Genomic DNA, 12791 nt, shown 5'->3' with positions numbered 1-12791 from the left:
CGTTGTGAGGGGTCAAATGACCCTGACCCCCGGTCTGCTGAGGCTTGGGTTGGACGGTCAATTTGCCCTTGCGGTTGGTCGACCCTTAAGTTTGCCCGTGGTTTGACTCGATGCGGATGAGCGGGGTGGTTGCAATGTTGATGGGGTCTTTGCCGGCTGACCGGAGTTCTGTTTTTGAACGGTCAAAGCTCGCTGGGCGAGGTCCGTCAAATTGACCTCCGAACTTCCACCCTTTTTGCCGGCCTCCCGCAACCGCCGGGTACATCAAGCTTATACAGCCTCTCTGGAGGTGTTGCGGGGGCAACACTCTCGTAGAGAGGCTTATATGCAAAGTCGGGTTGCGGGGCTGACAGCATTCGCAAATTACCCCGATTACCCCTTTAAATTAGATATAAAAAAACCCACACACTTAGATGACTATTCCAAGACATGGAATCCTTGTATGATCTGATGCGGACCTCTTGTAATATGTAGCTTTTCCCTATGTAGTAAACTTGATGTTATAATGACAAAAGAAATTCGCGTTGAGCTGCTCTTTTTTTCAATGCAATGCCCGATTGTAATTAATGCCATTGGAGTGTGAAATCACAAAAGCCATAGCTCTTTTCACGTGAGGGCCACTGACTTTCTGTAAGTCTCCAATGGTCATCGGTAAGCTCCTTGGCGGAGTGCGTTGTGATCACAATCATCAAAGGAGAACCCAGAAAATCAAGAACCAGCAGAACACACTGACAAAACAATACTGACCAGATGGCTGCAAACATGCCTAGAGTACCAATCAAAGTGCCGACAAGGGCATCTTTGAGTTCTTCATCAAGTTCCACCTCAAATTCCTCTTCAAGATCTTCGAGTGCCGGTCCGATGTCTCCCAAAAGTCTAGCTAAGAAATTCTTCAAGAATCAAGCTGTCCAAGACAGTAGGATCAAGTTGATACAGACAATACTTGATATGGATGATGATTCTCTCCGGGAGTACATTATCAAAGATTCCGAGTCCTTTTCTGGTCAAACACCAACGGCTTTACAGGTCGATGCCGTTGTAAATCTTGTAAAAAAAAGAAATACGTTTTTTTTATGGGGCACCAGTTCCGGGAAGACTCGGATTGCCGAAATGTATCACCACTTGTTTGCCCCCTCAACACGGAAGGCAAGTATGCTGGTGTTGAATGCGCTTGATTCCCTTGGAGAGAATCAAGTATGTGAATATTTTACTTCAAGTTATTAAATATATTTTAATAATTTACATTTTTATACATCTAGGTGGCGGAGAAAGAAAAGGATGGAATGACTGCAATCAGTCTGACAAAGATGACATTTACGAGGAAGGTGGCCGATAAGATTATCAAGGGGGATTATAGCTTTATTTATTTGGTAAGGTTTCTGCTTTTGGAATGATTGCTTGAGCACTGAACCAACCATATGTATTTCGTACAGAGTCCCGAAGTTTTCCTCAATAACGGACTATTCAATTACGTCTTCTACAAGAAGCAGTTTCAGGATCGATTGGCTTTGGTGGTTGTGGATGAAGCCCATATGATATACCTATGGGGCCTTGTTGCCAAGGGCAAGGCAAAACGGAGCTCGTCCCACGCACGAACACAGGATCGCGGAATCTTCAGACCATCGTACGGAAATTTAGGAGCTCGTCTAATGGGAATCTTTGGAGTTCCGGTGCTGCTTCAATCAGCTACATGTCGGCCAATTGCAATCAAAAGCATCATGAAAAGCTTGAAAATAACTAGCGAAAATGTTACATTTGTCCAAGGAGAATTGACACGTCCCAAGATTCGAATCATCCGAGTGCCAATGAAGTCTTCTTTAGCATCAGGAAATGACCTGCTAGATGTTTTTGCGACAAAGGAAGAAGTCAGCGAGCAAGATATTCCACCTACTCTGATATACTCTGGGACCCGCAATGCAACCTTAAAGGTTATGAAGGTGGTGAACCAGGCCCGAGGAACTCCTGGATGTGAATACAACCCACACAGCCCCATCATTCGCCAATACCACGCTGCTAGCGGGGAAAAGGAGAAAAAGGAAGCCGTTGACCTCTTCAACGCCGAGGAGTTTCCTTGTATGTCCTGTACGATGGCACTCGGACTTGGCCAAAACTGGAAGCGTGTGCGTCGGGTTATCCACATGGGGCGAGGAGATCCTTCTACTATCAGTCAGATGATTGGCCGTGCTGGTCAAGATGGGAGAACTGGGCTTGCTATTCTATTTATGGAGCACCATCGCAAGTTTGGGAAGAATCGTGTTGAGGATTTTACCAGGGAGGACAAGCAAGAGGATGATTGTTGGATGGATGCACTGGCCGTGACTCCAGTTTGCCTACGAATAGCAATCTCTGTCGATAATATGTAAGATATTTTCCCATTCTTGTAATTGATTTTTTAAAGAAACATTACATTTGAATTCTTTGATAGAAATGGATACATCCCAGTTTCTTTTGATGATCCAAGCTACCTGGCGGAAAAGATGCGCGAAGGAGTGAAGAAATTCCCCCCTTGCGAGTGTTCTAACTGCTTGCCGGAAGAGGCCGAGTTGTTGGCAAGAAAATGGAAGCAAATGACCATCAATAACTGGGATGATGCCCTTGAAAACCCGCTTAATACCTTCACAGAGAAAATTCCTAGCTTACCAACCAAAAAAGCTCGAAATCAACAAAAAAAGCAAGTACAAGAGAGAAATCATTTGTACTCCGACTTGAAATCGGTTCTAGTCAAGAGGTTCAATGAATATTTTTAAGAAAACCTCAGTGATTGTGCTTCATTCATGCCGGACCATATTTTTGAAGAACGGCACGCAGAGAGTGTTGTAGAGGGCTTGGACAACATCAGAAGTATACAAGATCTCTCAAAAGTCCTGGGCGCGGAGAGCCTCGATGGGCTGTTTGACTTGTTGTTTGGAATCATCAATGAATTTCATGAAGGTTCTGAGTTCAAGGCCTACTTAACAAACAAGACACAGTACAATGAGGACGTCAAAAATAAAATGGATCGACTCAATAGAGAAATCGCTTCTCGGTCCGCAGAACAGCTAAGGTTAGAAGCAGAGGGTGCCGAGAGGGTTGGCCAGAAGAGAAAACGGGCAGAACTTTTGAAAGTGGAGGAGATTGCAAGGAAGAAGAAAAAGCTCAAAGAGGATCAGTGATGTCTAGCTATTTTCAAGAGAGCAGCCTACGAACCATCAGAAGAAAACGAGCGGGCTAGGATGGAATGTCTAAACGCACCACAAGACGGAACCAGATATCGAAGCTCCAGGGACCCGGCGCTTGAACCGTTGCTTGAACCATCACCACCATTGATATCGGCAGAAACGTCTCCAAAATCTAAGGCCCCTTGACCCTCTTTCCACATAGGAACCGCAGGTGGACGCAATCGGAGCCACAATTTCTGATCACCTTCAACACTCTTTTGTATTTTTTCCAAACCTTTTGTATAATAATTTGGGATGCTAGCTGGGATATATTGCCCAGCTTGAGGAGAAATGGCACAGATATTGTTGTTTTGCGTCATTTGGAGGCAGCTTTTGAGAGATTGGAGGGTGATTGTGTTTTTGTGGGATTGGTGATAGTTGACCAGTCCGCTTTCTTCTTTCAAATCGTGTATTAAGTTTTGTAGCTAGAAATTCAAAGGAGAAATTCAATGTCAGACAGGAAAAATGATTTGATTGAAAAGATTAAATCTACCAGAGACACATTAGGTGAATAAATTTCCTTGAGGCAATCAATTTCTGTTCCCTTTCCTGTGTGATTGAATATATACTTGAGCCAGTAGTTTTGCGATTCCAGAAAGAAGTCCTTGGCCACAAAGTGTTTGCGCCTTCCGCTTGGAGCAATGAAAAGAGACAGTCAAATTGCCTTACTCAGAGCAGGCGGCAAGATTTTCTCCAAAAGAATGACCATTCGCGGTAGATGAATAGCATAATTCTTGAGTTTCTTCATTGACTGAGACATCACTGACCAGCGCTTCCACATGTACATGACCCTACCTATATCACCTGATTTCATTGCCCTATTGGCTTCGACCACGCTTGCAAAATCAATTGTCCGAAGAAGTTGATTGGATAACTTTGGAGAGAGATTTTCCCCGGCTTTACGGACAGCAGATGCGGTGAAGAAGCGGTTGTAGCACTCATCAACAATGAGTTTAATCTTATTGGAAGGGAGCTTGCGGAGTTTTGGGCCTAGTACCGTATTGTCGATACCCATGACAACCCTGTCAAAAACCATGTTCAATTCATCAGTTGGTGACATGGAAAAATTTGCTACAGCAGTGGCTTACATTAATAGATGGCATATTGTTGCCTCATGGATTTTCTCCATGTTCTGAATCATCAAGGTGAAGTCTTTCTTGTCAATAGGCTTGTCCAATGGCATTCCTAATGCATCTAAGAAACACCAAGCACCGGAATCACGACTGTTGGCCGAGTTTCCCAAGTGGAGAGTGAAGATTGCTCCAGCAATATTCCAGAGGGTGTTTGCGCCGCCAAGAACTGTGAGTATGCTTGTGAGATTCTCTTCGTTGCGATGGTTTGGGATTCGAAGATTTCGTAGACTTTGAACATTTTGACAGGTTGCCAAGTCGGCATCAATGACCTGTAACCGGTTGTAGAAGTCTTCCTTGGATACTGAAGACTGCTGGAGGATCCCATCAAAGAAATCGGAGACTCCTTGCGAAGATTCATCTGAGGCGACCATCAATTTCATCATGGTGATGTTGGGAGGGGTATGCGGGATCTGCTCAACTGTGGGCGGGGTGGTTTGAACATGAATTTTTTTATCAGCCGGCTCAACGAGATATTTCAGGAGGACAGTAGAAATCTGAGACTTGAGGACCTCCTTCCAATGAAGGTGTTCAGCAATGCTACCATAAAGAGTCTTCGGGTGTATCTCAACAGATGCGGCTTTTGACATTGCTTCTTTAAATGCGTGAAGGGTGATTTTGTCTGGCAATAGTGAGGACGTAATTGGCGGGTTGAGTTGATGAATATAGCCCCACGTACCGTGGAACATCTTTGTATTGTGGCCTTGAGATTTTGAGTGGACCCGCTGTTCAAAATCCAAGTTATTGATGCAGAGGAAGGCGGGAATTGGATCATTTGATTTGTTGGCTAGTTTTTTAGAGATATTTGACATAGATTCTTGTCCAAGAGTCTTTAATGCCGAAATGCCTGTTTGTCGAGAGCAAGTCAGACCAATCTGCTGTAGATACTTATTTACCCGCTCGGAAACTCCGCACGCCAAGAACGATAAGCTATTGGATATTTGAAGACCGTTGTGCCTTCGATTGGCCAGATAAGCAACCATTGCACAAATGGTTTTCCCGGTCTATTGAAAATATTAATAAAAAACATGTTTGTTGGTCAATAATTCAATGAGAATGTGAAAAGAGAGCTTACAGTGATCACTCGCTGCTGACGATCTGGAAGAGCATTAGGTCCATCACCAAAGAGATCAGGCTCGTGTTTGTCAGCGTCAGAATTCTCAAGCGGGACATCTTCGTCATCAAGTCTGTCAGATGGGTCCATTGGGGGAGGAGTCAAATCGAGGCACATTTTGTTTGTGACAAGTTTGAACAAAAAGGGCATGTGCTGCTCCACAAGCTCTTGATCGCGCAGGCCCTTTGCATTGGAATCAAAAAAGTTGGCCCTGATCTTCTCGGAGCTGTAATATCCACCCTTGGGAAAATAACCGGTCGGAGGGTTCTCGTTTTGAACAATGATAGAGGCCTGAAATTACAAAGGTAAGCCGCCAAGGAATTAGTATATGAAATCCAAGCTCAAAATTAATAAGAATTGACTCGCCTCATTGAGAATGAAGTCATGCCATGCAGTTGTTCCCTCACGATTCTCCTGAATGTTGTTACGAATGGTTTTGACAAGTCGGATAGTGGAGGGAATTCCAACTGGCGTAGACCAATATCGGCGTTCGACAGCAGCCGCCATGTCTGGGTTCTTGAGGAAAGCGGCAAAGAAAAATTTTGGCGTAAAATCCATGGCCGCTATTAAATCACAGACGAGCTGAATCTTATCTCTTTCTTTTTTTGGGCGTGGTGGCGGTATCCAGTCGAGTGTTTTCTTCAAAGGCATTATGCTAGTTGCTTGCTGAGTTCGGTTGGGGCAAAGCTGGATTTTTTTTCTTGCTGATTTGAGGGATTGCGGCCAAGGATATGGGGGCGGAGAAGAAGCAAAAATGGTTGAACTACATACACACAACCTCCCCACTTCATTCCCCAAAAGACGAGCCGAAGGTCCCACAGCAACAAGGCCGGTTTCCACTCGACCCCACAACACTATGGCGGGGAGGCAACGTCGCCCCGGCCGCGCACCACACTGCAGTGCTTTTGGGGATGGGTGGGGGATGTGAAGTTTTTGAATGAGTGATTTGATGGACTTACCGGTGGGAACCAGATGCAAATGAATGGTGCTGTTGCCAACGAGGTGAGCAGGTTCCGTTGAGTGAACCAAATACCGATGATTTGAGCGATTTCCGTCCAGCCGAGATCAATCGTTGTCGCCGACAAGGTGAGCGGGTTCCGTCGGGCCGAGATTCGCTAGAGGACTATAGCCTACTGTAGCTTACTAATCAATTGTGATCGTAAAAAAAAGAGGAAAAGGCACGGGAGAATTAACTTAAGATTTAATTATAGATCATGGGTTTGGAGCTTAATGGTCGAAGAGGGATCTTCAAAACCCAGAGTTTTCAAAAAAATAAATGAGATACTTGTATGCTCAAACTAAAATTCTGAATAGACTACGATGACTGCAAGATGCAGGCCATCATCCTTAGTGAAAAAAAAACAAGCTTTTCTGGGTTTGTGAGGTGTAGTGCCGAAAAGGTGTGCTCTACACCAAAAGGGTTTCCTGCTGTCACGCGGTGAAAGTGGGATTGCATGCAAGTCCCTCTACCAATGGTAGTGGGGTTGCGCACGCCGCCCGCGCCCCTCTACCAAACTGGGTACGAGGGACTTGTGTCAAGTTCGCGTGTACATGTGTATACCAATCTGGCGTAACATTTTAGAAATTCCTGCAAGGTGCGCTTTCCATATCCATCACATATCATAGCCTCGAACCTTCAAGCCCAAAGACATTTCTAAATCAGCATCATCTTATTTTTGTAGGTCACAATAAAGCCGGACTATTATGGCAACGCCAGGCATTATCTCCCAGGGTCATGTGACCATAAGCGAAGGCCGCATTCAATTCCGGTGTCCGACGTACAAAGTACAAAGCGCAGACCTCTGGCTAAAAAGTGCGTGCAAGGTTGGTTTCCATATGCAAACATGTTGAAGCGTCCGCTCCCATAACCGGCTAGGTTCCTATCAAGTCCCCCGACCATTCCTTGGAAAAGGTGCTGTTGTTTCTGCCACGCGCGTCCGTCCGCAGCCCATAAGGAATCACATCATACTGCCAATTATGGTGGCCTGTGTGTACACGTCCCGTTTCCCAACCTGAGCCTTTTTCTGATCCCGCAACCTTGCCACATTTGAGTTTACTGATACTCAGACCATCACCTATTCTCTTTTGCAGTTTATCTTTGTGCATACTCCCAAAAGTACAGTCATCCTTTTATGACCACTTCTGGCGGCAATCAGCAAGTCAGCAACATTGCTCCACCCGGTACCAATAACGTCGCAAAAGTTCACAGTACAAATTGAACGGGTTCTACAACATACCCTCAACTGATTGATTGATACTTTGCTTGAGATGATTCCACTGAGATATCCCGCAAGACACGGGACGTCTCAGCTTGACTTGGAGCTGAATTATCTCCTCATTAGCGCGATCCAAACCAAGCATATCATGAATTCCTGTGCGTACAACCAGAGCAATTTCCCATGGATCCTTTGAGAGACGCAGCTTGTAACTGTCATTCCACAACAGGAGATTGAGACTCATCTTCATGAGCTCTTTGCAATCAAACACTTTGTTCTTGGGTAGGTGTAAGTATTCAGGCACATAATTGGTGAGGTAAGAAGCCCACCAATCACCAAAGCTCTGGATAGCTTTGATGACCCAATTTTTTTGTCTCTTAAGAGCCACGTAATTTTTTCAACTCGGGATCAAGTACCCAAACTCCCATTGGATTCAATTGCAAAGGAGTAGTAATATCTTTATAGTTATACTCAAACTGCTAAAAGTCTTTGAAAATCAATAGAGTTGTTGTAACACCACATTGCTCAGCTTGTACAATACTCTATGCAACTGGTTCATGTTCAGTATCAGCAAACATTGTCTGCATTTCCCACAAATTTAATTCAAATTCATGCAATAACATCCTCAGACACACTGATCTGATGTATAATTAAAAGAAATTGAGTGTCTCCTTGGGTCATAGTACCTTGGATGGTGGACTTTTGTTGCCTAGAACACTAAATATTGCTAGGCAATGCGCTCAGACACTGTCCACAATCATCAGGATAGGGCGCCAATAGGTACAACTGTGAGATATCCACACACCAGTACAGGAATTAGGTCAGGTTCCTGCTCCTCAGTGATCAATTGTCCTTGGATTGAGATCAGAGAATTGCCAATAATATTCCCATTGCAAAATTGCCAAACCACATTGGATATCCTCAGGAAAAGAATTACTCCCTAGAATTTCGACCTGCTCAATCCAACCTGCCTGCAACCAAATCATATATGAGAACACAATAATAATTTCCTAGAACCAAAAATCAGTCCCTGAATGCCTCCTTTATTGAACTATATATCCCCAACTCACTGGTTTTCATTCTCTCTTCTTCCCAATCCTTCAAAGAAAAGTATATAGTTGGTGTGCTCTCTATCACGGACATATGGTCCTTGATGCAAAATTGCTGATTCTGCTTCAGGTCAATTCCCAATCACACGCAAACTACAACATTCATACAAATTTGGGGAGAACCTTAGCAGAACTAAAAGTACTCATACAGGACGAGATAACAATGAGTCACCGGGATGCGAGAGAAATGGTCAACTGGTCACTGCGCTGTTTTAAAGATTCTGATGCATTTTTTGGGGGAGTTTGGTTTGTATTTGGTGGCAATTTCAGGCAGATGTTACCCGTAGTCTGTGGTGGCAATATATTTGCACAAGGGACAGCCAGTCTTATAGGATAATATTTATGGCCCTTGACGCGCCATTACAGTTTAACCGGGAATATGTGGCTCCAGTCTACCAGTCAGAGCTCTGAAGATACTTTTACGTCCAGAGATGCACCCGAGTTTTTGGAATGGCTACTCCACGTGGGTTCAGGGAAAGGGATGATGAACAATACGGAAGTCATTTCCTTGACCGGGATTCATGTATTTACCAATTATGTCCAGCGGGTTGTTATGGAAAATCTCATTGCCTTTGTCTACAGGTATTTGAGCTTGGTCAGAAGCAACTATCATGACAAGGGGCTGGCTAAATTTTATAGCGGACAAGCAATTTCAACACCGCTGAATGTCAATGTTGCTGTGCTTAATACAAGTTGTGTGCGTTGTCTGCTGGGTCAAGTCGTTGATATTCGGGAGTTCAATGAGGTCTTAAGTGATTGTGATGAGACAGTGGGTCTTGAGTCGTTTTCTAACATTGAAATTCCAGGCTTTTTGGTTCCAATGCTTTGACTGAAGGAAGGCATGCCAGTGGTTTGCATCTGGAATCTCACTCTAGGTAGCGGTCTTTGTAGCGGTACCTGCCTCCTTGTCAAGGTGATTCAGCCTCATGTCTTGAAATGTGAAGTCATGACTGGCCCAAATTCAGGAAGTGAATTAATGATCCCAAAAATAGTATTGATACACAAACCAGACCCATCCTGTGCCACAACATTTTCCCAGTATCAATTCCCTGTTTGATACAGGGAAATTTCTTCCGCAGCCAGTCTTCTCTCATGGACAATTGTATGTTGCCCTTTCCTGCGCTACAAGTCAGGCAGGCATTTGTTTTGGCATTGTTGTCTCTGATGGAAACTGCTCTCAAACTGTGAATGTGGTGAATCTGTCAGTTATTAAAGAAGCCGTGATGTGACCACATTGATGGTATTCTTATTTGTGTGTATGTACAAAAGTCAATGTCGGAAATTTTTGTAGTCATCAGTAATTTGAAAATAGGAAACTGTCATGTTGTGTAAATGTACTTATACCTTTAGTTTTGGTTCTGTCTCTATACTCAGGTGTGGAGATATAGTCCTTCAATGTGTGTTGTGTATGATTTTTCAGAAAAAGTTTGGTGCAGAGGGCCCAGGGACGGAGTGTGCTGCCAGCGGCGCAGCCGCAATTTCCCTAGTTTTTTTTCATAAAAACATTTGTAAAATGTCAAATAAAAGGAAAATAGCCATCATATCCCAGCATACCACCGGGATTTATGAGCACAGACCAACCCATTTCTTAGCGCCAAAAAAACAACCGTTTCAAGTATTGATTGGGGCTAGTTCTCTCTCTCCGTAAAGAGGGTGCACGTACATGATATCACGTTGTACCAGATCTGCCAATCGCGCACGGGCTTTGTTGTTTAATGATCCGCTCCAAACCTGGGAAATCATGTTTTGCAAAGTTTTCAAAAAATAAAATAAGCATGAAGAAGAGGAGATAATGGTCCCAAACTGTATCAGGAGATAGACAAGATGCAGGCCTATCGTGCATTAAATTTTTGAAGCAGTAGAAAATAATCTAAGTTGAGTTCTGGCACTCAAAGTGGAGTACCACCAAAACTTGGAATAGTCTCACTCTCACGCAAGAATTCCTGATAGGGCATAAGTCCCTCCGGCAAAGCCTCAGGTGGGGGAGGGACTTAGCTAAGGCCCCATTTGGCTGCCGCGTTATACATGATAAATGGGCTTATTTATCACGCGCGACCCCCGGGGGGTCAAAGTTTTTGGTGGAGACAGGGGGCAAACTTTGGGTCGTGCTTGATAAATTTGCACATTTATCACGTATAATGTGGCAGCCAAACGGGGCCTAATTTCAATCATGTATCATGTCTGTGCATCATATATCATGCCTGCGCGTCATGTCTCATGTCCATGCATCATATAGCTTAGTAGGAAATCTGCCAGATTTGACCCACTGTAGCACACTCCTTTTTTGGGATGTGCTAATGCCGTGCAGCTCACCATGTGCTCTTGAAAGGGGTTTCTGCCCGCTGTAATGTTTTTTTTGGGCTTTGAGTACCCCAGTGAGGAGGTATGATTTTTTTTTGTCATTTTTGGACAAATTGCATGTCTGACTCCCATTTCATGCGGCAGAATTACATTCTGACTCCCAAAAAACAAAATTTGGGAGTTGGAATGTAATTCTTGGTAGACAATTAGTCAAGCCCCTTTTTATATTACATGATGGTGCAGGACTGTGCAACCTGAGCTTTGGAGACACTTTGCGCCTCCTCAGAGCGGAGAGGCTTACATGTCAAGTCGGGGTCGTGGCCTGAGAAGAACGGGAATTTTGTGATATTTTGTTATATTTTGACTTCAATATCCTGTAGTACCTACAAGGGAGCATCTTACAAACAAATAAAAAATGAGGAATTGGAGCCTACCTTCTTGCCTATCATTCCTAAAAAAAGTATGTCAAAAGTGGCATTGTTGAGTTTTCTACATGTGTTTCAAGAAACCATTTTTTTTGTCTCTAAAGGGGCTTTGAGGGTTGTGAAAGGGGTGTGATGGTGGTCTGCCCCCGCAAGCAATCTAATGTCTGTGACATATTGGCAAAATTTACAAGTGAGTTTAACCTGATTGATGGCTTTTTTTCAAATTTTTAAAATTCCAGAACATGTAGGCAATTGTCAGGATTCTTAAGGTGCCATCGGCTTCTCAAATTTTGGAGACGTTGGGGGTCATCTGAGGGGTTTTATGGTCTTTCCAGCCATTTGGCTGGTACATACTGCTCACGCAAAAACCTCGACATTGCGTGCAAGTCCCTCTCTGGCGGGAGGGTGCTCGCACCCCGCCAGCACGGGAGGGACTTCTGTTAAGTTTGTGTGCAACCTGTATGCCTGTCATGACCCTGATTTGCCCGGGGTGAGTAGGCGGAGTGGATAACAGCGCGTCACACTTTCTACGGATGTAGGCGCTATAACCGAGCTTAAGACAGCCTCTCTGGAGGAGAGCCCCGCAGGCTCTCTGTCTCACAGAGACGGAGGCTCGCGCCTCGCGCTAGGGGCGCCAGCCTGCCAACTCAGAAGGGAGGAGACCAAGTTCGAGGCGCTACCGACCGTTATTTGACCTGTGAAGGGTTCAAGTTCCAGGGTTTGGCAGGGTCTGGCATTTTGGGTGATAATTTCGTCATGGTCGCGCCTGTACGTCGGGGTCCGCCAACTTTTCTCTATTTGCCCGGCTGCGTGTAGGTGTATACGTCTCGCGGTCACCTGGGCTGCAAAGAACAAATCTGACCCTTACAAGAGTCTGTGTCGTATCTGCCTTGTCCAGCATCGCTCTTTACACTCTTCCCGTTGCGCTCAGGACCAAGCTTAACGCGAGGCGGAGAAGATAAGTTCGGCTCATAGCACTCTTAAAACCTCACTCATCAACAGCATTCTTCTCTACCCTCAAGCTCCCCAAACTCGTCAAAGCGATCCAACTCCCATATTGACCTTTATAAGCTCGCGAAGACCTCGTTCTGCGCTCTCACTACTTGTCTCTTCATATTTTTCTACTGCCTCTTCTCCTCTACCTTTGCCCTTCAAGGTATTTGACATCCTCTTTTCTCGCGATAGACTTCCAAGGGTCCTGAGTTTCGAGTGCAATTAGCCTTGAAGTCCTCATATACTCGCAGCCGGCATATTGAATCCTTTGGATCAAGTTACATATCTACAAGACTCCAGGGCAGT

General features: G+C 44.6%; 1 protein-coding gene across 1 annotated transcript; it reads right to left on the bottom strand.

Moving 5' to 3' along the window:
- Nucleotides 1–5366: 5366 nt before the first annotated feature.
- PtA15_7A418 (uncharacterized protein) lies at nucleotides 5367–5999 on the bottom strand (the record flags this gene model as incomplete). The annotated part of the gene is made up of 2 exons (XM_053171022.1): nucleotides 5367–5732; nucleotides 5808–5999. The coding sequence occupies 2 exons, from the start codon at nucleotides 5997–5999 to the stop codon at nucleotides 5367–5369; spliced, it is 558 nt and encodes a 185-aa protein (XP_053022245.1).
- Between the last annotated feature and the right edge of the window lie 6792 nt (nucleotides 6000–12791).

The sequence above is a fragment of the Puccinia triticina genome, chromosome 7A (genome assembly GCF_026914185.1).
Source record: "Puccinia triticina chromosome 7A, complete sequence".
Lineage (NCBI taxonomy): Eukaryota > Fungi > Basidiomycota > Pucciniomycetes > Pucciniales > Pucciniaceae > Puccinia > Puccinia triticina.
Note: the sequence above shows the minus strand (reverse complement) of the source record. Positions and strands in the feature narration are given on the sequence as shown.